The sequence below is a fragment of the Dermochelys coriacea genome, chromosome 1 (genome assembly GCF_009764565.3).
Source record: "Dermochelys coriacea isolate rDerCor1 chromosome 1, rDerCor1.pri.v4, whole genome shotgun sequence".
NCBI lineage: Eukaryota > Metazoa > Chordata > Testudines > Dermochelyidae > Dermochelys > Dermochelys coriacea.
This window is the reverse complement of record NC_050068.2, coordinates 861,282-887,383: the sequence shown is the minus strand read 5'-3', so window position 1 is coordinate 887,383 and position 26,102 is coordinate 861,282. Positions and strand designations below refer to the sequence as shown.

The 26,102-nt window shown below is 46.2% G+C and overlaps 1 protein-coding gene and 1 pseudogene across 1 annotated transcript; one reads left to right on the top strand and one right to left on the bottom strand.

Annotated features, from left to right (window-relative positions):
* Nucleotides 1-3,492: 3,492 nt before the first annotated feature.
* On the top strand, nt 3,493-4,506 carry LOC119849836 (olfactory receptor 52M1-like). The gene has a single exon (XM_038387099.2). It carries the CDS (start codon nt 3,508-3,510, stop codon nt 4,504-4,506), a length of 999 nt encoding a protein of 332 aa, XP_038243027.1. The 5' UTR covers nt 3,493-3,507.
* A 10,788-nt stretch (nt 4,507-15,294) lies between these two features.
* Nucleotides 15,295-17,025, bottom strand: LOC119849785 (annotated as a pseudogene).
* Nucleotides 17,026-26,102: the final 9,077 nt, after the last annotated feature.

The window sequence follows — 26,102 nt, the reverse complement described above, 5'->3', positions numbered from 1 at the left end:
CAGATCTTCTAGAAAAGTGTCCAGTCTGGATCTGAAGACATGGGGAGTTGTAGAATCCACCACTACCCTTCACAGTTTGTTTCAATGGTTAATCACCCTCAGTGCCAAACATTTGGCCCTGATTTCCAGCTGGAATTTGTCTGCCTTCAGCTTCTAACCATTGGGTCTTGCTCTGCCTTTCTCTGCTTTACCAATGTTTTTCACCCCATAAAAGTCTCTGCTTGATCGTCTTTTTGATAAGTTAAATATCTGATGCCCTTTAAGTCTCTCACTGTCTGGCATTTTCTCCATCCTCCAATCATTCTTGTGGCTCTTTTCTGCACCCTCTCCAATTTTTCAACTTCCTTTTTGAAATGCGGACCCCAGAATGGGACACAGTCGCTTTCACCAATGCCCTGTGCAGAGGTAAAATCCTTACACTGCTTCAACTCACTACTCCCCTGTTTCTGCATCCAAGGATCACATCAGCCCTTTTGGCCACAGCATCACACTGGGAGCTCACAATGAGTTGGGCTTCCACAGTGACCCCTAGATCCTTTTCAGGGTCCCAGCGTCCATAATACAGTGCCCTAGTCTGTGGGTCGGACCTGCATTGCCTGTTCCAAGAGGATCACTTTGCATGTGACTGTATTATAACCACTCTGCCAATTTTCAGGTCATCCACAAATTTTATCTGCAGTGATTTGCTATTTGCTTCCAGATCCTTGATGACAATATTGAATAGCATCAGGCCTAGAACTGATCCCTGCAGAACCCCATTGGGAACAACCCCATTTGCTGACACTGGCCCCTTGACAATAGCATTCTGAGATCCGTCACTTAGCCAGTTTTTAGTACATTTTACATGTGCTCTAATGATATTGTAGAGTGTTCACCTGAATGTTTTTCCCTACTAAATCAAATGCCTCAGAGAAATTGAAGTTTATTGCATCTGTGCAGAACCCTTGATCAATTCCCAATTTTCATTCCCATTTTTCTGTTGAATATTTTCCTCCCAATCTGTTTTGCTGTTAATTTCCTGAGCTTTGGGGAATTAGCCCTTTTGAAGGGTATCTGTAGATAGCTATTAACAGTTGGGAACGGTTCTCTGTTTCTCCAGTTGAATGTTTGAATCTGTTCCATTCTTTTATTTTGTTCTCCTCTATCATCTGCTCCCTTCTTTGTCTCTTCTCTAAACTAAACAGTCCTAGACTTTTCAGAGCACCTAAACATTGTCTTTTATTTGGCCACTACTGGGAAAAATATAAAGGGAAGGGTAACCACCTTTCTGTTTACAGAACTATAAAATCCCTCCTGGCCAGAGGCAAAACCTTTCACCTGTAAAGGGTTAAGAAGCTAGGATAACCTCGCTGGCACCTGACCAAAATCATAGAATCATAGAATATCAGGGTTGGAAGGGACCCCAGAAGGTCATCTAGTCCAACCCCCTGCTCAAAGCAGGACCAAGTCCCAGTTAAATCATCCCAGCTAGGGCTTTGTCAAGCCTGACCTTAAAAACCTCTAAGGAAGGAGATTCTACCACCTCCCTAGGTAACGCATTCCAGTGTTTCACCACCCTCTTAGTGAAAAAGTTTTTCCTAATATCCAATCTAAACCTCCCCCATTGCAACTTGAGACCATTACTCCTCGTTCTGTCATCTGCTACCATTGAGAACAGTCTAGAGCCATCCTCTTTGAAACCCCCTTTCAGGTAGTTGAAAGCAGCTATCAAATCCCCCCTCATTCTTCTCTTCTGCAGACTAAACAATCCCAGCTCCCTCAGCCTCTCCTCATAAGTCATGTGCTCTAGACCCCTAATCATTTTCGTTGCCCTTCGTTGTACTCTTTCCAATTTATCCACATCCTTCCTGTAGTGTGGGGCCCAAAACTGGACACAGTACTCCAGATGAGGCCTCACCAGTGTCGAATAGAGGGGAACGATCACGTCCCTCGATCTGCTCGCTATGCCCCTACTTATACAACCCAAAATGCCATTGGCCTTCTTGGCAACAAGGGCACACTGCTGACTCATATCCAGCTTCTCGTCCACTGTCACCCCTAGGTCCTTTTCCGCAGAACTGCTGCCGAGCCATTCGGTCCCTAGTCTGTAGCGGTGCATTGGATTCTTCCATCCTAAGTGCAGGACCCTGCATTTATCCTTATTGAACCTCATTAGATTTCTTTTGGCCCAATCCTCCAATTTGTCTAGGTCCTTCTGTATCCTATCCCTCCCCTCCAGCGTATCTACCACTCCTCCCAGTTTGGTATCATCCGCAAATTTGCTGAGAGTGCAATCCACACCATCCTCCAGATCATTTATGAAAATGACCAATGAGGAGACAAGATACTTTCCAATCTGGAGGGAGGGGGAAACAAAGGGTCTGTCTGTCTGTGTGATGCTTTTGCCGGAACCAGGTCAGGAATGTTCTTCAGAACTTCTGTTAAATTAGTAAGTAATCTAGCTAGAAATGCGTTAGATTTTCTTTTGTTTAATGTCTGTGCTGAATGGAGTGTATATTCCTGTTTTTGTGTCTTTTTGGAACTTAAGGTTTTGCCTAGAGGGATTCTCTGTGTTTTGAATCTGAATATCCTGTAAGGTATTTACCATCCTGATTTTACAGAGGTGATTCTTTTACTTTTTCCTTAATTAAAATTCTTTTTTTATGAACCTGATTGCTTTTTCATTGTTCTTAAGATCCAAGGGTTTGGGTCTGTGTTGACCTATGCAAATTGGTGAGGATTTTTATCAAGCATTCCCCAGGAAAGGGGGTGTTGGGCTTGGGGGGAAGATGTCTCCAAGTGGGCTCTTTCCCTATTCTTTGTTTAACACACTTTGTGGTGGAAGCATAGGGTTCAAGGCCAAGGCAAAGTTTGTACCTTGAGGAAGTTTTTAACCTAAGCTGGTAAGAATAAGCTTAGGGGGTCTTACATGCAGGTCCCCATATTTGTACCCTACAGTTCAGAGTGGGGAAGGAACCTTGACAGGCCACTACTGTGAATAAGCAGGTGTTTTGTTGATCTGCTATCAATGACACCCAGGTCTTTTCCCTGAGGTGTGTTCTGGTCGGGATGTTTCTGCCTGGCAATGTTTTGGCAAAGGTTTGGATTTTTTCACTCTCAAATTTCGAGCAACCGGGTGAATGGAGAACTCCCTACAGCATGGACTCCCTAGCCTGGCTTTCATTGCATTAAGAAACAATGCTTGGATAACCAGTATCCAAACTCGTGTTTCCTGCTGATGCCTATTAAGATTTCACACACCATGACATTTAGAATTATTGACACATGGAGCGCCATCAAATACAGAATTGGCATTAGTAGGGTCACTTGTTCATAATTCATTTCTCTGAATAATGAAAATGTCATTTTTCAGTGTGTGAAGAGAGACCAATCTGCTTCACCCATGAGAACAGCCTCCAGCAGTACATGTAGTATTTCATATTAACATTGTCTCTCCACTAGGCATTTGTACTGTGACCATCTCCCTTGACTCTGGGCACATACAGAAGTCTGGTGAATATATGGTACATGCAGGAGACACCGTTCTGCCTCAGAGTAGGACACCTTCTCCCCTACTCCATGTCAGATTCCAACACAACCGACTTCACCAAGTCCTCCACCTTCATCCTGCTTGGCATTCCTGGCCTGGAGACGGCCCATGTCTGGATCTCTATCCCCTTCTGCACCATGTACGCCATTGCCGTCTTCGGGAACTTCACCATCCTGTTGATTGTGAAGAGGGAGACGAGTCTCCATGGGCCCATGTATTATTTCCTCTGCATGTTGGCCGTCAGCGACTTGGTCCTCTCCACGTCCACCCTGCCCAAAATGCTGAGCATCTTCTGGTTCAATTCCAGGGAGATCGATTTCAGTGTCTGCCTCACCCAGATGTACTTCATTCACTGTGTCTCAGCGATGGAGTCTGGGATCTTCGTGGCCATGGCTTTGGATCGCTATGTAGCAATCTGTGATCCCCTGAGACATTCCGCTATCCTGACAAAGCCCATGGTGGCCAGGATTGGGCTGGCCGTGGTGCTGCGTGGCATCATTATCATACTGCCCTATCCCTTCCTGGTAAGGCAGTTTCCATATTGTAGAACCAACATTATCCCCCACTCGTACTGTGAGCACATGGCCGTCATGAAGCTGGCCTGTGCTGATGTCCGCATCAGTAGTTACTACAGCCTCTCTGTGGCATTCGTGGTGATGAGTCTGGATGTGATTTTTATTGCCATGTCCTATATCCAGATTCTCAGGGCCATCTTCAGCCTCCCCACAAAGGACGCCCGGCTCAAGACTTTTGGGACCTGCAGCTCCCACCTATTTGTCATTTTAGCCTCTTACATCCCAATTATCTTCTCCTTCCTCATGCACCGATTTGGCAACAATGTGGCCCTGCATTTCCACGTTCTCATTGCTAACGTGAACCTCCTGGTGCCCCCCATGCTGCACCCCATCATCTATGGGGTGAGGACCAAACAGATCCAGGACAGCCTGCTCTGGCTACTTACTCATAAAGGGATGTAAAGTTTTCTCCTGGTGCTCCGGCACTCAGACCGAGCTCTGTGCAGAGCTAGCTGGTGACATGGTGCTGGGCCCTCTTCCCTCAATCATTTACAGGACAGTCAAAGAGTCATTAAATCCTTTCCTGACCTTACTGTGCTGTTTGAGCATGACAAACTGGGAAATACGTCTATGTACAATTCAGTGGGTTGCCACATCTCTAATTGCTGGCATCTGGACCCCCAAAACCCCACCCCTTGCCCATCTCTTGTGCTAAGGCTCTGACCCTGCTTTACCTCTTCCCCCCAAGGCCCCACCCCTGTCACTGGCTCCTCTGTTCCCCTCCCCGTCACTTGCTGGATCATTTTCACCTCCCTCCTGTGACATTCTATATCTTGGGGGAGAGTGCCGTAGCCCCCATATTCCTCAATTTCATATAATTGTGATCTTATGTATAAAGCATGACACAAGGTATCAGGAGAAGTATTTTGATCTGCTGAAAGTTATTTCTCTGTCCATATATGTATATCATTGATGCATGTGAAGTTATGAGAATTTGGTCTTCTGACTGTCATTAAACATGTTGTAAGTTGGGGGAATCAGCCAGATATTAGCTCCCCAGAGACAACAGCAAGGAAAGTAACCAAAGACCTGGCAGGGTGTCAAACAACCCATCAACAGCCATTGTCCAGAAAGAAAAGGAGTACTTGTGGCACCTTAGAGACTAACAAATTTATTAGAGCATAAGCTCTCGTGAGCTACAGCTCACTTCATCGGATGCATTTGGTGGAAAATACAGAGGGGAGATTTATATACACACACAGAGAACATGAAACAATGGGTTTTATCATACACACTGTAAGGAGAGTGATCACTTAAGATGAGCTATCACCAGCAGCAGGGGGGGAAAGGAGGAAAACCTTTCATGGTGACAAGCAAGGTAGGATATTTCCAGCAGTTAACAAGAACATCTGAGGAACAGTGGGGGGTGGGGTGGGGGGGAGAGAAATACCATGAGGAAATAGTTTTACTTTGTGTAATGACTCATCCATTCCCAGTCTCTATTCAATCCTAAAAGTTAATTGGAATTAATTTGCAAACTGGATACAATTAACTTTTAGGATTGAATAGAGACTGGGAATGGATGAGTCATTACACAAAGTAAAACTATTTCCCCATGGTATTTCTCCCCCCCCACCCCACCCCCCACTGTTCCTCTGATATTCTTGTTAACTGCTGGAATTAGCCTACCTTGCTTGTCACCATGAAAGGTTTTCCTCCTTTCCCCCCCTGCTGCTGGTGATAGCTTATCTTAAGTGATCACTCTCCTTACAATGTGTATGATAAACCCATTGTTTCATGTTCTCTGTGTGTGTGTGTGTGTGTGTGTGTGTGTGTATATAAATCTCCCCTCTGTATTTTCCACCGAATGCATCTGATGAAGTGAGCTGTAGCTCACAAAAGCTTATGCTCTAATAAATTTGTTAGTCTCTAAGGTGCCACAAGTACTCCTTTTCTTTTTGTGAATACAGACTAACACGGCTGCTACTCTGAAACCTGTCATTGTCCAGAAAGGGAGCTATAGTGCAATGACTCACCTGCATGAGGCCACATGAGAGGAATTGCTCAACCTTGCTTGGAGAGACTCAGTAATTCTCACGTGATTCTGAAGGGGGTGGGGTGGGGCAAAGCCAAGAATGAGGAAAGGACATGATAAAAGGAAGAGACGCCAGGCTCTTCCTCTCTCTTCCACCTCCATCTACAGACACCACAACAAGGAACTGAACCTCTGATCAAAGGGGAGAGCTTGGCTGAAGGGCAACTAGCCAGCCTGCAGTGAGACACATCTAAGTTTGTAAGGGCACAGAAAGTGTTACGATCAGCTTAGAATGAATTCTGCTTTTATTTGACCAAATCTGATTTGTTGTGTTTTGACTTATAATCATTTAAAAATCTATCTTTCTAGTTAATAAATCTGTTTGTTTGTTCTACCTGAAGCAGTGTGTTTGGTTTGAAGCATGTCAAAGTCTCCCCTTGCGATAACAAGCCTGGTACATATTAATTTCTTTGTTAAATTGACAAACTCATATGAGCTTGCAGTGTCCAGTTGGCATAACTGGACACTGCAAAACGGAGGTTCCTAGGGTTGTCTGGGACCGGCGCTCTTGGCTAGTGTCATTCGGTTGCACAATCCAAGGAGCAGCTTACATGCAGAGGCTGTGTGTGAACAGCTCAGGAGTGGGGGTTCTCCCAGCAGAGCAGGGTAAGGCTGGCTCCCAGAGTGAAGGACTGGAGGGACCTAGCAGAGGGGAACATCACAATGATACCTTCACTGCTTACAAAACTCCAACTAGTACCGAAGGCTGCAGAGAGTCTCCTCAGCAACACAGGCTACTGCGAGCCCATCAGACCTGTCCTCCACGCTCTACACCGGCTTCCCAGAGAACATCATGTCAAGTTCAAGGTCTTGGTCCTCGTCTTCAGACAGGTGAGTGCTGGGAGCAAAGCGACCATAGCCAGAGCCAGGGAAGCAGCCCAGGGAGCTGCACTGGAAGAAGAGTGGGGCTGGGAGCTGGGGCTGGAGCAGTCTGGAGCTACGTGCAGGAAGAAGCTGCTGAGAGTGAGGGGAACCTGAGCAGAGGCAAAAGGCCTTGCAGACTGCACAAAGAGGGTGATTTGAAACCCCCTCAGGGGAGCTGATGTTGGGGAGAAGGGTCCTGCCACCTAGAGCGTGAGGTGTGTGACCACCACCAGGATAGCACAGCCCAGGTGTGGGCAGGGGCCTGGGATGAGTGAGGGACAGGCTGTGAACTGCCCTGACATCCAGCCACGGCTGTTTGGGGTTCCCCCATGCCACAGAGCAGGGTGACGGGGTTTCCTTTAACCTTTCCCATTTTATCCTAACTTTTTTTAATTGGTTGCTGTTTAACAAAAACTATTTGCTTAAACTATCTGCGATGATGTGTGGTCAGGTAAGCGCCTGGAGTGGAGAGAGCACCCCGGAGTGGGGACACCCTAGTCCCTGTCCTAAGTGACCTCAACAAGGTTGGGGATTGAGCCCCCCAGGAATCCTGGGCCCAGCCTTGCCGGAGTTATGAGGACTCTGCCACACTTTGCATCGGGATGGGTATAAGTCAGGGAAGTTCCCCACAAGAGCGGGAAAGTTCTCCCACTTACATCTGTTGGGAATTCTTTACAGAACTCGCCTTACTTGTGTCTTCTAAAGTGAAATTTTACCCTTGGAATGTTTTTCTCTTTTGCACCACGCAAGGCTCTTCAAATATCTGCAAAACATGTAATAACTGGCTCCTCTGCCTGCCTGAGGCCATGTCTACACTACACACCTTACAACGGCACAGCTGTATCGCTGCATCTGCGCCACTCCCCCACCTAGCCACTCTATGGTGATGGGACAGAGCTCTCCCGACAGCAGAATTAAACTACCCCCAATGAGCATCTCCCACTGACTTAGCGCTGTCCACACCGGTGCCTTTGTTGGACCGAGGTGTGTTTTTTCACACCGCTGATCAACAAACATTTTACTGACTGAAGTGCCAGTGTTAACTAACCCTGAGTTGCAGGATAGTAAAGATATCCACTGCCTCAAGTCCTGCACTGTTTAAGAAAATTGTAATTTTCTGCTGGCAAAGTTCTTGGTTCAGGCTTGTAGCAGTGATGGAATAAACTGCAGGTTCAAATCAAGTCTCTGGAGTCCATCCAAACCTGGGATGGGTCATTCTGTCCTTTGTTCAGAGCTTCAGTTTGTAGCAAAGTCCCTCCAGAGATATGAACCAGGACTGAAGACAAGATGGAGAGGAGGCAGGAGCCTTTTATAATCTTCTCCAGGTGTAAGAACACCTCTTTTTTCTTACAGTGGAAAATTACCACAAAATGGAATTTGGAGTCACATGGGCAAGTCATATGTCCATGCATGACTTAGTTCTTTACAGGCGGCAGCCATTGCTTTCATGCTATCTTGAACGTCACCAGGAAGACTTCTTATGTGGATTGGAGTCTCCCAAGGTCTATTGTGAGTTAACAGTTTCTTGATTGGGCACTTAACTGGCAAATTCCTTTCAAGAAGCTGACCAAATGCTTTATGAAGACTTCTTGGAATCAAAACACATTGAGATACAAGTACATATCCAATATTCATAACTTTAACTACAAAAATGATACACACATACAGACAGCATAATCATAAACCAGCAAACCATAACATTTCCATGGACACCTTTCACGACAACCTTTGTACAATATTTGCTGCAAATATATAACAGTGGTTGCAACAGTGATCTATATTGTTACAGATTATGTCAACGTCAAATCCCAAATGCAAATTGATGCAGGAAGGGATGACACAAACATCACTGACTGCATACCAAGAGCTCCCCATCCTTGCTTCTGTCTTGCTACAGCAAGTATTGGGTTAGAAGCTGTACCAATGTACAACAGAAACCATTTTGCTGCAGTAAACTGCTTGCAAAGATTACTAGGAGGATTCCTTTCCCCAGGAGCTTTACAATTCCCCCCTCAAAGAAATTCTGCCCTTACCCTCTTCACCTAGGGCTTGCTCTAAAGAAACACTTCCCTAAGCAACAACAGACTCTTTCCGGGTCTTACTCACATCCAGGATCACCTTTGGCCCATCAGGTGGATTCCTACACAATCTCCTTTCTGGGAAATTTATAAACTCACTAGATAAAAAGTCAGAAGCATTCTCCTTCCCTTTGCCACACACAAGTTCAGGAATCTTTTTCTTCTTGACATAAGTTTCCACATCAACAGTCAGCAACACAATTAAATCACCTTTCTGCTCTCCTTGTGCCCTGATCAGACAGAGTTGCTACACCCCTCTCCAGCCACACATTAGCAACAGGCAAAATACAAACACCAGAATTGTCTGGTCTCTGGGATTTTACATAGACACTAACTGGATGCAACCTAGTTACTGTGCCATTTTCCCGAGCAGACACAAACTTAGGACCATTCCCTTCCTGGGATTTAGCTGAATCCAGAACCAACTGAGACAATTGCACTATCCTCCACCATCACAGGCTGAAAGGCCCCTTCTGTCTGCTCCATAGACAAAGAAGAGCCGGACACACTTTCTCCTTTCCCAGACACACAGCTTGGGATCTCATTCCCCAGTCCCAGCACACAGGGCTGTTCACAGACAACTGCTTGGTGACCGGGGTAGCTCCCTCCACAGGCAAGTCAATACCTCTGATAGACACAGGCACGTTTCCTTCACTGTCCCAATTCTCCACCCAGCTAACAGGTAAGGTGCAGGGACATTCATCTTCCACTCTCCTCACCTTCCCACCCTGCTGACTAAACAAAGCCATCAGCTCACAAGGCTGCCTAGGCTCATCCAGACTTTCCTTACCAGGCACATGGCCACTCCCCACAGATAAACTGCTGCTCTTCTCACTACCCTGAGCTACTTCCAGCAAATCACAGTTACCCTTTTCAGGTTCACTTTTATAAGCTGTACTAGCCAACAATCCATCACCCATCAAAAATCTACCCTTTCCTTCCGCAGTTAGGGCTTTAGCCTCACCATCCACTTTAATCTGCTCCTGAGAAACATTGTCCTGACCAATGAGTTCTTTCTGTGCTTGATCTAATTCCAGATTCACTTCTGAGACATTAGACAGACCTTCAGAAACTTCATTCACAGACAAACAGTTCTTTTCCTCAGACAAACATTTGGAGAAACCCTCCCCAGGCAAATCATTGCCCATAATAGACACAGGTTTAAGATTATTTCTTTCCTGTGACTGGTTACCTGGAGTGAACAAAGCTTTAATATTTTCCCCAATCAAATGATCTTTAGGCAATAACTTCCTTACACCAGCTATCACTTCATACTTAATAACCATTCCATTCAAGGTGGATTCTGGCTAAAGGCATGCTTACAGTAAACTCACAGAGGACTACAACATTCACACTCTGATTTGGTAAGTAATCTTCCTCTTTGACAAGATCTGCATTAACAAGAGTGATGTAAGAAGGCATAATTTGCCCTAAACAGCTTTTACCATTGACTTTTACACTCTCTATGAATTTTTCATTTCCACTCCCATACAGAACACTGGCACAGTTTATGGGGTCACCTTCTACTGAACTCACAGTAAAAGCATTTACATAAAAGGTGCCAGTGTTGGGGTACATTTCTTTACACCTGGATAGCTGCTTAGAGTATACAACATATCAACCTTATTATCAACTGGACTTCCAAGATGATACAATTTCAGTTGTTCTTCCCTTGCTCTTTTGACTTGCAGCCTAAGTCTGGAAACCCTCTCCTCAGCAGCCAGTTGTTCCATTTCCCTTCTACAAGCCCTTTCCTCTCTTTCATCAGCTTCTTTTTCCAATTTAGCCTTCCTTTCCTTAACTTCTTTCTCTAGCTGGGCCATCCTTTCCAGCAATCAACTGTCTGCTAGTTTCTGTTCATGCTCCAGTTGCAGTTTATTTGCTGCCTTTTGCATTCTAATTGCTTCTGCAGCTTCGGTTCTGCTTCTGAAGAATCCCATACATGGCTACAGACGAGGGACCGAGTGGCTAGGCAGCATTCTGCAGAAAAGGACCTAGGGGTTACAGTGGATGAGAAGCTGGATATGGGTCAACAGTGTGCCCTTGTTGCCCAGAAGGCTAACAGCATTTTGGGCTGTATAAGTAGGGGCATTGCCAACAGGTTGAGGGACATGAGCGTTCCCCTCTATTCGACATTGGTGAGGCCTCATCTGGAGTACTGTGTCCAGTTTTGGGCTCCACACTACAAGAAGGATGTGGAAAAATTGTAAGACGTTCAGCGGAGGGCAACAAAAAAGATGAGGGGACTGGAACACATGACTTATGAAGAGAGGCTGAGGGAACTGGGATTGTTCAGTTTGCAGAAGAGAAGAATGAGGGGGGATTTGATAGCTGCTTTCAACTACCTGAAAGGGGGTTCCAAAGAGGATGGATCTAGACTGTTCTCAGTGGTACCAGATGACAGAACAAGGAGCAATGGTCTCAAGTTGCAGTGGGGGAGGTTTAGGTTGGATATTAGGAAAAACTTTTTCACTAGGAGGGTGGTGAAGCACTGGAATGGGTTCCCTAGGGAGGTGGTGGAATCTCCTTCCTTAGAAGTTTTTAAGGTCAGGCTTGACAAAGCCCTGGCTGGGATGATTTAGTTGGGGATTGGTCCTGCTTTGAGCAGGGGGTTGGACTAGATGGCCTCCTGAGGTCCCTTCCAACTCTGATATTCTATGTAGTATCAGGTAAGAGCTGTGCTCCTGCCTTCTGATCACTGGACATTAACAGATCTCTCAGTCCTTGATTTGTAGCTTTCTTTTTAAAGCTTATCTCCTTTTCTGAACACAAATCTTTCAGGGCTTTTTTGCCAAGGCCCTCATATGCTCTTTGCTCACCCATTGCAACTGCTCTTTAATCAACCAGACTCTCACTACCAAAATTCAAATTTCAATAGCGTGCGGTTCTGACCCAAAGCTTAATTGACCTGGTTCTGTGGATCCTGCCAACTACACCACTGTAACGATGCTGGTTCTGGGGGGACCCAACTGAAAGACCCAATTCAGGACAAATGGCTTAAAGCAGGGCAGTTCCAGCCCGAGGCTGGGGTTTCTTTACTGTTAAGGCAAACCAAACCAGCCAGACAGAGAGGACTTTGGTTGCACCCCACTGGCTAACCACAAGACACACAAGTAATTGCAGGTGGCAGCCATTGCCCACATGCCATCTTGAACATCCCCAGGAAGACTTCTTATGTGGATTGGAGTCTCTCAAGGGTCTATTATCAGTTAAGTGTTTCTTCATTGGGCATTGAAGTCAGTGGTCACCGGTGTGGTGCTCTGCTCTTGTTCAATGACGATAACAGTTGGCTGCGTGCGTGTTCCCTCTGTCTGCTGCACCTGCTCTGCAGAGCACTGACACAGCAGACCTCAAGGGAACCCCCAATGACCACAGACTCTGACAAGGTACGAAGGCACCCGGCCAGGTTTATTGCCAAACGAAGCACGAGAATAGTTTCCTGCAGACTCTACCGGACATACTACAAATATGTGCCCCCCGACAATGGACCAGCTCAGTCAGTGGCAGGACTCTCCACTGCTCCCTAGGCCAGACAAATTCAACCACTCAGAGGTGCATTCTTATACACAGGTACAAACAGGTTACACAGCACTCCTGACGCATTGAGGTACAGCCCCTCTACGCATTAGGATGCTGCCTCTCCCCGGTACAGGTTGGTTCGAACAAACAAGTCTATTCATCGTATTGTCCTTTTGACCCTGTCTTTAGGATGGGTCTGCCTGTTCCTTATTATCTCTGTGGGATGTGTTCGTACTGGGATGTTCTGGTGCCATCCTGGCACACATTCATCTTATTAGTGCTTATATGTGTCTATGTGCTTTTAGCAGCCTTCTTCTTGCCAACTACTGTGAGCAGGGTCTGCCTCTGGCTCACAGCCTAACTTTGCTTTATGTTAGCAAGGTCTTGACCATTACTTTAGCTCAGGCCTCATACCGGGCCTCCAATACGAAGGGTTTATGCTTCAGGGCCTCATCTTACCACAGGCACCTAACTTGAAAATTCCTTTCTCAAGAAGCTGACCAAATGCTTTACGAAGGCTTCTTGGAATCAGAACACATTGAGGACATAGCCAATATTCATAACTTTAGCTACACAAATGGTACGCACATACAGATAGAATCATCATAATTAGTAAATCATAACCTTCCCATAGACACCTCACATGACAACCTTTGTACAATATTTGCTGTGAATATATAACAGTGGTTGCAAGAGTGTTATACGGTTACAGATTATGTCAATAACGTCACACGTGCGCTCCCAGCTGTGTGTCTGGTGCAGCCGCCACTCAATGGCCCATTCTCGCTAGCCCCAAAACTCTGTCTCAAAACTCTGCCTGAATCTCTTCCCCGAGTCTGCTGCATTGCCTGAGAGTTTCATCTCCTTGGGGGTTTCAGTTGTTCCATCTCCAGGATGGCTCCTTCATTGTTCACCACAGCCCTGTTACCTCTGCCCTCTCTTCTCGTCTCCCCTCTGGTACCAGGGGTTGTCCTGGGAATTCATCAGAAGGAGGCTCAGTCTGCACTCGAAGAAGGGAGACGTGATTAGAACTAAAGCAGAGTTGCAAAAGCTAACGGAGAGCCATGCGTTTCCAGCTGTGTGTCTGGTGCAGCCGCCACTCAATGGCCCATTCTCGCTAGCCCCAATCTAGTTCTCCCAAACACATGATCTGCTCTTAAAGGCCCAGGACACACTTCTCACAGCCAGGGCAGGACTGTGCATTTCCACTGTGTCACACCCACCCAGCAGTCTATGTAACCACCCATTCTGAGTGCTGTTACTCCCCCATCTCCCCACCTGCGCCACACACAACACAGAATTGATTTACACAGGACATTTGAACAGGAACATCAAATTGCAATGCACAAGAAAAACAATTACTGCATTCTTTTGCTTATTTTAAAATACTAAACCTAGAACAAAGTGGTGACCCTAAAAGGTCTGTTACTGACTTGAAATCAACTCAGACACAGATTCTGGCTGATGCATCTTTACCAATGGCCCATTAGACCATTCCTTTCTGATATTTAAAAAGGGTGGCTGGCAGGATATAATTAAATTATACACCAATACATTTAATTCATGCTATGTTATTATTCTTTATTTTTTACTTTAATTTATATAAAATACAAACATAAAATCCTACTACTACATTGCCCCCTGGTATAAGAAGCATGAGCGAAGAGTTCAGGAAAAGCCCAAAGACATAAGGATTTCGAAAGTTCATACAATCTATTGTTGTTAATAGGGTTAAAACATCTGCTCAATGTGCAGTGCAATCAAACCAACATAATGCTGAGAACCATAAAGAAAGGGAGAGATTATAAAACAGAAAATATCATATTGCCTCTATATTAATCTTTGGTACACTCACACCTTGAATACTGTGTGCAGAGAAAGGCAACAGAAATGACTAGGAGTATGGAACAGCTTCATATGAGGAGAGATAAATAAGAATGGGACTTTTCAGCTTGGAAAAGAGATAACTAAGGGGGAGACATGACAGAGGTCTATAAAACCATGAGAGGTGTGGAGAAAGTAAATAAGGAAGTGTTATTTATTGCTTCTTATAACACATGAACTAGGGGGTCACCCAACAGAATTAGTTGGCAGCATATTTAAAAAACAAAAGGAAGTATTTTTTCACAGTCAACCTGTGGAACTCTTTGCCAGGGGAAGTTGTGAAGGCCAAAACTATAACATGATTCCAATAAGAACTAGATACATTTATGGGGGATAGGTCAATCAATAGCTATTATCTGGGATGGGCAGGGATGGTGTCCCTAGCTTCTGTTTACCAGAATCTGGAGGAGGGCAACAGGGTATGAATCACTTGATGATTACCTGTTCTGTTCATTCCTTCTAGGGCCCCTGTATTTTAATCCTAGCCAGTGTCCCTTAAGTGACTTGGCACAAGATGTCAGAACATGTTAGTATTAGAGCTGAGTGGGCCTAATACTTATTTAAGTTTCTTTCTTTTATTTCAGAATTAGACACAGTGCTCCTGTCAGCTGATTGCTTAGTGTTTTGGCAGATAACTTGAGTTTTCAAGACCCTAAGTAGCCCTTGAAATCATGGTTAAAGTTGGTCAGGAAAGGATTTAATGTCTCTTTGATTGTCCGGTAAGTCGTTCAGAGAAGAGGGCCCAGCACCATGTCACCAGCCAGCTCTGCACGGAGCTCGGTCCGAGAGCCAGAGCACCAGGAGAAAACTTTAGGTTCCCTTAGTAATAAGAAGCCGGAGCAGCCTGTCCCGAATCTGTTTGGTCCTCACGCCATAGATGATGGGGTGCAGCATGGAGAGAATTAGAAGGTACGGGTTGGCCATGAGAACGTGGAAATGCAGGGCCACATTGTGGCCAAACCGGTGAGTGAGGGAGGAGAAGACAGCTGGGATGTAAGAAACTAAAATGACACAGAGCTGGGAACTGCAAGTCCCAAAAGTCTTGAGCTGGGCATTCTGTGTGGGGAGACTGAAGATGACTCTGAGAATCTGGATATAGGATAATGGTGATAAAAATCACATCCAGACCAGTCACCAAGAATGCCACAGAGAACCTGTAATAACTACTGACCCAGATATCATCACAGGCCAGCTTCACCATGGCCATGTGCTCACAGTGCATGTGGAGTATGGTATTGGTTCTGCAATATGGCCACTGCCTCGCCAGGAGGGGATAAGGCAGTATGAGCATGATGCCATGCAGCACCACGGCCAGGCTTGGCCACCATGGGGTTTGTCAGGATGGTGAGATGTCTCAGGGGATCTCAGATGGCCACATAGTGATCCAAAGCCATGGCCACAAGGATCCCAGAGTCCATCTCTAAGAAGCTGTGAATGAAGTACATCTAGGTGAGGCAGTATCAAGGTTCCTTCCTCACTCTGAACTCTAGGGTACAGATGTGGGGACCTGCATGAAAACCTCTAAGCTTACTTTTACCAGCTTAGGTTAAAACTTCCCCAAGGTACAAACTATTTTACCCTTTGCCCTTGGACTTCTACTGCCACCACCAAACGTTTGACTGGGTTTACTGGGAAAGCCTTGTTTGGAAATGTCTTTCCCCCAAAAATCCTCACCAAAACCTTGCACCCCCCTTCCTGGGGAAGGCTTGATAAAAATCCTCACCAACTTGCATAGATGACCACAGACCCAAACCCTTGGATCTTAAGAACAATGAAAAAAGCATTCAATTTCTTACAAGAAGAATTTTAATATAAGCAAAGGTAAAAAGAATCACCTCTGTAAAATCAGGATGGTAAATACCTTACAGGGTAATTAGATTCAAAACAGAGAATCCCTCTAGGTAAAACCTTAAGTTACAAAAAAGACACAAAGACATTCATTCTATTCAACACGGCCTATTTCCTCAGTCATTTAAAGAAATCATAATCTAATTCAACTCCATTGAACAGGAACTCCATTCCTGTTCTGTCCCCGGCAAAAGCATCACACAGACAGACAGACCCTTTGTTTCTCCCCCCTCCAGCTTTGAAAGTATCTTGTCTCCTCATTGGTCATTGTGGTCAGGTGCCAGCGAGGTTATCCTAGCTTCTTAACCCTTTACAGGTGAAAGGATTTTTCCTTTGGCCAGGAGGGATTTTAAGGTGTTTACCCTTCCCTTTATATTTATGACAGGGAGGCGTTGAAATCTATTTCCCTGGAATTGAACCAGAAGATGCTCAGCGTTTTGGGCAGGATGGATGTAGACAGGATCAGGTCAGTGACAGCCAGCATGCAGAGGAAATAATACATGGGCTTATGGAGACTCGGCTCCCTCTTCACAATGAGCAGGATGGTGAATTTCCCCAAGACGGCTATGGCGTACATGGTGCAGAAAGGGATGGAGATCCAGACATGGGCTGCTTCCAGGCCAGGAATGCCCAGCAGGATGAAGGTGGAAGGGTTGGTGAAGTCGGTTGTGTTGGAATCTGACATGGAATAGGGGAGAAGGTGTCCAACTCTGAGACAGAATGGTGTCTTCTGCATGTACCATATGTTCCCCTGACTTCCTGTATGTGCCCAGGCACTAGGGTGATGGTCACTGTGCAAATGCCTGGATGGAGAGACAATGTTAGTATGAGACACTACATGCACTACTGGAGGCTGTTCTCATGGGGGAAGCTGATCGATCGTTCTTCACACACTGAAAAATGACATTTTCATTATTCAGAGAAATTAATTATGAACTGACTCTACTAACGCCTATTCCATATTTGATGGTGCTCCATACGTCAATAATTCTACATGTTGGTGTGGGAAACCTTACTAGGGATCAGCAGGAAATACAAGTGTGAATACTGGTTATCTATCATTGTTCCTTAATGCAATGAAAGACAGGCTAGGAAGTCCATGCTGTAGGGGAGTTCCCTATTCAACCAGTTACTCAAAATCTGAGAGTGTAAAAAAACTCCAAACCTTTGCCAAGACATGTGCCAAGGGGAAACATCCCAACTAGAACACCCAATGAGTTGGGGATTGGTCCTGCTTTGAGCAGGGGGTGGGACTAGATGACCTCCTGAGGTCCCTTCCAACCCTGATATTCTATTATTCTAACACACCTGAGGGAAAAGACCTGGGCGTCATTGAAAGCAGGTCAACAAAGCAGGCTTGACAAAGCCCTAGCTGGGATGATTTAACTGGGACTTGGTCCTGCTTTGAGCAGGGGGTTGGACTAGATGACCTTCTGGGGTCCCTTCCAACCCTGATATTCTATGATTCTATGATTCTATGATTCTAACAAAACACCTGTTCATTTGCGGTAGTGGACAAATCAAAGACAATGTTTGGATGCCTAAGAAATGGGATGGAGAATAACCTGCTCTTGATATGTGCTCAGGTTTGTTCACCCTCTAAAAAGTCTCTAAGAAAGGAATATAAAGGGGATTTCTGAGACAGGCTCTGAGAACGGCAAAAGCTGCCATATGCGGACAAGCTGAAAAGTCTGGGACTGTTTAGTTTAGAGAAGAGACAAAGAAAGGGGCAGATGATAAAGGAGAGGAATATAAAGAATAGAAATGATTACATTCATTTGGACAAACAGAGAACTGTTCCCAACCAGTAATATCTACAGATACTTAGTGCTTCAAAAGGGCTAATTCCCCAAAGCTGAAGAAAATCATCAAGAAAACTGATTGGGAGGAAAATATTAGACAGAAAAATGGGAGTTTGTTCGATAGCTAAAAAATCATGATTCCATAGTCAAAGAAGTAAAGAACTTTGGCTAAAAACCGAGTTCAGTGGCAAAGTGAAGGCAACAATTATGTGGGAAAAAAGCAATATATACAAATGGGAAAAAAGGGAAAATAGATAGCAAGCAATACAAATGGGAAGTTATGAAAATTGATAAGGGACGTTAAAGACATCAAAGTTTCAGTGTAGCAAAGTCCCTCCAGAGGTCAGAAGCAGGATTGAAGACAAGATGGAGGAGCTGCAGCAGCTTTTTATAGTCTCTGCCATATGGTCTCTGCTTTCTTTGTCCCAAAGACAAGCTGCTCATCACCTGGCCTGGAAACACCTCAGAGTTCTGTCCATAGGCAGGTCTCTGCACACCTGGCTGAGTCCCAAGGTGTGTCTGCCTTCTCTCAGTGGGTCAGTTGTGTAGCTGATGGTCCTTAATAGGCCATCAAGCAGGCTAGGCAGAGCTGACACCAACTTTTCTGTGGTGTCACCCAGAAGCATAGCACAAGTTTGAAATACAGACAGCATAGACCCAATACTCATATCTTTAAATACAAAAATGATACATGCATAAAGACAGCATAATCATAGAATCATAGAATATCAGGGTTGGAAGGGACCCCAGAAGGTCATCTAGTCCAACCCCCTGCTCAAAGCAGGACCAAGTCCCAGTTAAATCATCCTAGCCAGGGCTTTGTCAAGCCTGACCTTAAAAACCTCTAAGGAAGGAGATTCTACCACCTCCCTAGGTATCGCATTCCAGTGTTTCACCACCCTCTTAGTGAAAAAGTTTTTCCTAATATCCAATCTAAACCTCCCCCATTGCAACTTGAGACCATTACTCCTCGTTCTGTCATCTGCTACCATTGAGAACAGTCTAGAGCCATCCTCTTTGAAACCCCCTTTCAGGTAGTTGAAAGCAGCTATCAAATCCCCCCTCATTCTTCTCTTCTGCAGACTAAACAATCCCAGCTCCCTCAGCCTCTCCTCGTAAGTCATGTGCTCTAGACCCCTAATCATTTTTGTTGCCCTTCGCTGTACTCTTTCCAATTTATCCACATCCTTCTTGTAGTGTGGGGCCCAAAACTGGACACAGTACTCCAGATGAGGCCTCACCAGTGTCGAATAGAGGGGAACGATCACGTCCCTCGATCTGCTCGCTATGCCCCTACTTATACATCCCAAAATGCCATTGGCCTTCTTGGCAACAAGGGCACACTGCTGACTCATATCCAGCTTCTCGTCCACTGTCACCCCTAGGTCCTTTTCCGCGGAACTGCTGCCGAGCCATTCGGTCCCTAGTCTGTAGCGGTGCATTGGATTCTTCCATCCTAAGTGCAGGACCCTGCACTTATCCTTATTGAACCTCATTAGATTTCTTTTGGCCCAATCTTCCAATTTGTCTAGGTCCTTCTGTATCCTATCCCTCCCCTCCAGCGTATCTACCACTCCTCCCAGTTTAGTATCATCCGCAAATTTGCTGAGAGTGCAATCCACACCATCCTCCAGATCATTTATGAAGATATTGAACAAAACGGGCCCCAGGACCGACCCCTGGGGCACTCCACTTGACACCGGCTGCCAACTAGACATGGAGCCATTGATCACTACCCGTTGAGCCCGACAATCTAGCCAGCTTTCTACCCACCTTATAGTGCATTCATCCAGCCCATACTTCCTTAACTTGCTGACAAGAATGCTGTGGGAGACCGTGTCAAAAGCTTTGCTAAAGTCAAGAAACAATACATCCACTGCTTTCCCTTCATCCACAGAACCAGTAATCTCATCATAAAAGGCGATTAGATTAGTCAGGCATGACCTTCCCTTGGTGAATCCATGCTGACTGTTCCTGATCACTTTCCTCTCCTCTAAGTGTTTCAGGATTGATTCTTTGAGGACCTGCTCCATGATTTTTCCAGGGACTGAGGTGAGGCTGACCGGCCTGTAGTTCCCAGGATCCTCCTTCTTCCCTTTTTTAAAGATGGGCACTACATTAGCCTTTTTCCAGTCATCCGGGACTTCCCCCGTTCGCCACGAGTTTTCAAAGATAATGGCCAAGGGCTCTGCAATCACAGCCGCCAATTCCCTCAGCACTCTCAGATGCAATTCGTCCGGCCCCATGGACTTGTGCACGTCCAGCTTTTCTAAATAGTCCCTAACCACCTCTATCTCTACAGAGGGCTGGCCATCTCTTCCCCATTTTGTGTTGCCCAGCACAGCAGTCTGGGAGCTGACCTTGTTAGTGAAAACAGAGGCAAAAAAAGCATTGAGTACATTAGCTTTTTCCACATCCTCTGTCACTAGCTTGCCTCCCTCATTCAGTAAGGGGCCCACACTTTCCTTGGCTTTCTTCTTGTTGCCAACATACCTGAAGAAACCCTTCTTGTTACTCTTGACATCTCTTGCTAGCTGCAGCTCCAGGTGCGATTTGGCCCTCCTGATATCTTTCCTACATGCCCGAGCAATATTTTTATACTCTTCCCTGGTCATATGTCCAACCTTCCACTTCTTGTAAGCTTCTTTTTTATGTTTAAGATCCGCTAGGATTTCACCATTAAGCCAAGCTGGTCGCCTGCCATATTTACTATTCTTTCGACTCATCGGGATGGTTTGTCCCTGTAACCTCAACAGGGATTCCTTGAAATACAGCCAGCTCTCCTGGACTCCCTTCCCTTTCATGTTAGTCCCCCAGGGGATCCTGGCCATCTGTTCCCTGAGGGAGTCAAAGTCTGCTTTCCTGAAGTCCAGGGTCCGTATCCTGCTGCTTACCTTTCTTCCCTGCGTCAGGATCCTGAACTCAACCAACTCATGGTCACTGCCTCCCAGATTCCCATCCACTTTTGCTTCCCCCACTAATTCTACCCGGTTTGTGAGCAGCAGGTCAAGAAAAGCGCTCCCCCTAGTTGGCTCCCCTAGCACTTGCACCAGGAAATTGTCCCCTACGCTTTCCAAAAACTTCCTGGATTGTCTATGCACTGCTGTATTGCTCTCCCAGCAGATATCAGGAAAATTAAAGTCACCCATGAGAATCAGGGCATGCGATCTAGTAGCTTCCGTGAGTTGCCGGAAGAAAGCCTCATCCACCTCATCCCCCTGGTCCGGTGGTCTATAGCAGACTCCCACCATGACATCACTCTTGTTGCACACACTTCTAAACTTAATCCAGAGACACTCAGGTTTTTCCACAGTTTCGTACCGGAGCTCTGAGCAGTCATACTGCTCCCTTACATATAGTGCTACTCCCCCACCTTTTCTGCCCTGCCTGTCCTTCCTGAACAGTTTATAACCATCCATGACTGTACTCCAGTCATGTGAGTTATCCCACCAAGTCTCTGTTATTCCAATCACGTCATAACATAATCCTAACCAGCAAACCATAACCTTGTCTTAGACATCTTATTTGACTCCCTTTATACAAGATTTGGTGCCACTACAGGACTTTGGTTGCAACAATGATCTATACAGTCCCAGTTCATGTCAATGTCGTCACAAGTACACAACCTGTCAGCAGCAGAGCCAAAACAAAATAAAAAGGAGGGGGGTAAATACAGACAGTTCTGTCTTAAATGAAAAGTATTTTTAAAAAAGGGGGAAATTAAAAAAAGATATTACAAATTTGGGAACAATGGAAAAGCTGGTCTGGGATTAATTAAAAAAAAGTCTAGGAATATAATTAATGCCAGTAAACAAGATGGTTTATGGAAAACAGGTCTTGTCAAATACAACTGATTTCATACTTTAATGAGAGTGCAGGTTTGGTTGATCAAGGGAACTGCGCAGATGCAAGAAACTTCAATTTCTCTGAGACATTGGATTCAGTAAGGAAAACATTCATATGAAAAATGAACAGTCAGCAATATCAGTAGAGCACCCGTAAAGTGGATTAAAAACTGGTTAACTGACAGATCTCAGAAAGCCATTGTCAGTGACGGTGAAACGGGGTCTTTCTAGTGGGCTTCTGCAAGGATCAGTTCTAGGCCTGATGCTATTCAATATTTTCATCAAGGATCTGGAAGGAAATAGAAAATCACTGCAGAAAAACTTTGCAGACGACCCAAAGATTGGCAGAGTGGTTACAATGAGGAGGCCAGGGCAGGCACACTGGCTGATCTGGAACATTTGATGAGCTGGGCCCACACAAACAAACTGTTTTAATACAGTCACATGAAAAGTTATTCTCTCAGAACAGGGAATGCAGGCCTGACTCACAGACTAGGGCACTGTATTATGGAAAGCAGGAACCCTGAAAAGGATTTAGGGGTCATTGTGGAAACCAACTCATCATGAACTCTCAGTGCGATGCTGTGGCTAAAAGGGCTGATGTGATCCTTGGATGCACAAACAGGGGAGTGGTGAGTTGGAGCAGGGGAAGGATTTTACCTCTACACAGGGCTTTGGTGGAACCGACTGTGTCCAGTTCTGAGGTCCAGATTTCAAAAAGGATGTTGAAAAATTGGACAGGGTGCAGAAAAGAGCCACAAAAATGATTGGAGGATGGAGAAAATGCCAGACAGCGAGAGACTTGAAGGGCATCAGATATTTAACTTATCAAAAAGACGATCAAGCCAAGGCTTTCATGGGGTGAAAATCATTGGTAAAACCGAGAAAGGCAGAGCAAGACCCAATGGCTGGAAGCTGAACCCAGATAAATTCCAGCTGGAAATAAGGGCCAAATATTTAGTACTGAGGGCGATTAAACATTGGGACAAACTGCAAAGGGAAGTGGTGGCTTCTTGAACTCCCTATGTCTTCAGACTCAGACTCGATACTTTCCTGGAAGATCTGCTTGAGGGCTTGTCTAGACTTAGAATCATAGAATCATAGAATATCAGGGTTGGAAGGGACCCCAGAAGGTCATCTAGTCCAACCCCCTGCTCAAAGCAGGACCAAGTCCCAGTTAAATCATCCTAGCCAGGGCTTTGTCAAGCCTGACCTTAAAAACCTCTAAGGAAGGAGATTCTACCACCTCCCTAGGTAACGCATTCCAGTGTTTCACCACCCTCTTAGTGAAAAAGTTTTTCCTAATATCCAATCTAAACCTCCCCCATTGCAACTTGAGACCATTACTCCTCGTTCTGTCATCTGCTACCATTGAGAACAGTCTAGAGCCATCCTCTTTGAAACCCCCTTTCAGGTAGTTGAAAGCAGCTATCAAATCCCCCCTCATTCTTCTCTTCTGCAGACTAAACAATCCCAGCTCCCTCAGCCTCTCCTCATAAGTCATGTGCTCTAGACCCCTAATCATTTTTGTTGCCCTTCGCTGTACTCTTTCCAATTTATCCACATCCTTCTTGTAGTGTGGGGCCCAAAACTGGACACAGTACTCCAGATGAGGCCTCACCAGTGTCGAATAGAGGGGAACGATCACGTCCCTCGATCTGCTCGCTATGCCCCTACTTATACATCCCAAAATGCCATTGGCCTTCTTGGCAACAAGGGCACACTGCTGACTCATATCCAGCTTCTCGTCCACTGTCACCCCTAGGTCCTTTTCCGCAGAACTGCTGCCGAGCCATTCGGTCCCTAGTCTGTAGCGGTGCATTGGATTCTTCCATCCCAAGTGCAGGACCCTGCACTTATCCTTATTGAACCTCATTAGATTTCTTTTGGCCCAATCTTCCAATTTGTCTAGGTCCTTCTGTATCCTATCCCTCCCCTCCAGCGTATCTACCACTCCTCCCAGTTTAGTATCATCCGCAAATTTGCTGAGAGTGCAATCCACACCATCCTCCAGATCATTTATGAAGATATTGAACAAAACGGGCCCCAGGACCGACCCCTGGGGCACTCCACTTGACACCGGCTGCCAACTAGACATGGAGCCATTGATCACTACCCGTTGAGCCCGACAATCTAGCCAGCTTTCTACCCACCTTATAGTGCATTCATCCAGCCCATACTTCCTTAACTTGCTGACAAGAATGCTGTGGGAGACCGTGTCAAAAGCTTTGCTAAAGTCAAGAAACAATACATCCACTGCTTTCCCTTCATCCACAGAACCAGTAATCTCATCATAAAAGGCGATTAGATTAGTCAGGCATGACCTTCCCTTGGTGAATCCATGCTGACTGTTCCTGATCACTTTCCTCTCCTCTAAGTGCTTCAGGATTGATTCTTTGAGGACCTGCTCCATGATTTTTCCAGGGACTGAGGTGAGGCTGACCAGCCTGTAGTTCCCAGGATCCTCCTTCTTCCCTTTTTTAAAGATGGGCACTACATTAGCCTTTTTCCAGTCATCCGGGACTTCCCCCGTTCGCCACGAGTTTTCAAAGATAATGGCCAAGGGCTCTGCAATCACAGCCGCCAATTCCTTCAGCACTCTCGGATGCAATTCGTCCGGCCCCATGGACTTGTGCACGTCCAGCTTTTCTAAATAGTCCCTAACCACCTCTATCTCTACAGAGGGCTGGCCATCTCTTCCCCATTTTGTGATGCCCAGCACAGCAGTCTGGGAGCTGACCTTGACCTTAAAACACTACAGCGGTGGTGCCGTACTCCTTCAGTGCACAGCCCACACGACTTACACCGATGGCAGAGGTTCAACCATCCGCATAGGTAGCTGTAGTGGGGCGGCTGCCCCACTCCTGGAGAACAGGGTTTAAAAGCAGCCCTGGAGAGGGCTGTGGCTAGGATGAGCAGCTGAGGGAGTAGTTGACCACAGGTGTGGCCAGCTCAATTAGGGCCCAGCTGATAAGAGGGCTGGGCCAGGAGCTGAGGGGAGTCTCTCTCCAGCCCTGGAGGGAGAGGGCCCAGCTGCTGGAGAGCAAGATACTGGAGCAGTGCTGGGAAGCTCCAGCCTGGCAACTCCCCAGGCAGAGGCCTTGTTCAAGGCCCAAAGAGGTATTGGGGCTGCAGAAGGGCAGCCCGGGGACAAGCAGAGGCAGCTGGTCCTAACCCCTTGCCAGTGATGAGTGGCCATCACAGACTGAGTCTGTCCCTATGAGCAGGGGCTAGACAACAACTGGCAGTAGCCACTGAGGCAAGGTGGGTTTAGAGGGTTGGGGGTTCCCCTGGGAGGGGAGACCCAGTGTGGGGTAGAACCCCAGGGTAAGTGGGGGTACTGTGAAGGGCAGAACCCCAAAGTAAAGGGAACTGGGGTCTAGGAGGGTCCTGAGGAAGGTGAGCCACTGGCCATTAGAGGGCGCTCCAAGCTGGAATCAAGCTAATCAGATGACCAGCAGGAGGCGCCGCACCGGTGAGTCTTTGCCCTGCTACAGTAGCCACCTCCCCATACTGTCTACACTGCAGTTAGGCTGATACAGTGACATCTCTCCAGGGTGTGGATTTTTTTGCTATTGCAAAGGAAGAAAATGCAGGTATGGGTTGCAGTAACAAAGGCATAGCATGCAAGTCTCCGGAGATGATGATATTCCTCTACTCAGCACAGGTTAGGCCTCTGCTGGAGCACTGTGTCCAGTGTGGGTCACCGGTGTATAGGAATTGTGGCAAAATACCTTGTTCACCTCAGCAGGCTCCGTCCTTTTTAGCCTTGGAGATTCAGGTTTGGGGGAAGGCGAATCCTTATAGGTGGCCCAGGCTCCTGCTACTCCTCTCCTCAGTCAGTCCCTTGTGCTTATTTTCCTTCCCTTCTGGGGAGCGAGTGCAGCCTCCCTACTGGGAAGGTCTGGTGTCTTGCTGCAAACAGCCTACTGGCAGCTTCCCTGCTCCTCTCACTCTCTCCCTCCTTCCACCCAGGGAAGGGTTTAAAAACCCTTTAAAAAGGTCCCAAGTAGTTGGAGTCAGCTGAACCTAATTGCTTCCCTAGCAACCCCTTTTCCAGCTGAACCTTATTGCCCCTGGTTCTCTCTCCTCAGTGGATAGGGCAGGGCCTTTTAAACCCCTG

Bases quoted from the DNA above. Each gene is read 5' to 3' on its own strand.
- LOC119849836 (XM_038387099.2), top strand. From the start codon at position 3,508: ATGCAGGAGACACCGTTCTGCCTCAGAGTAGGACACCTTCTCCCCTAC.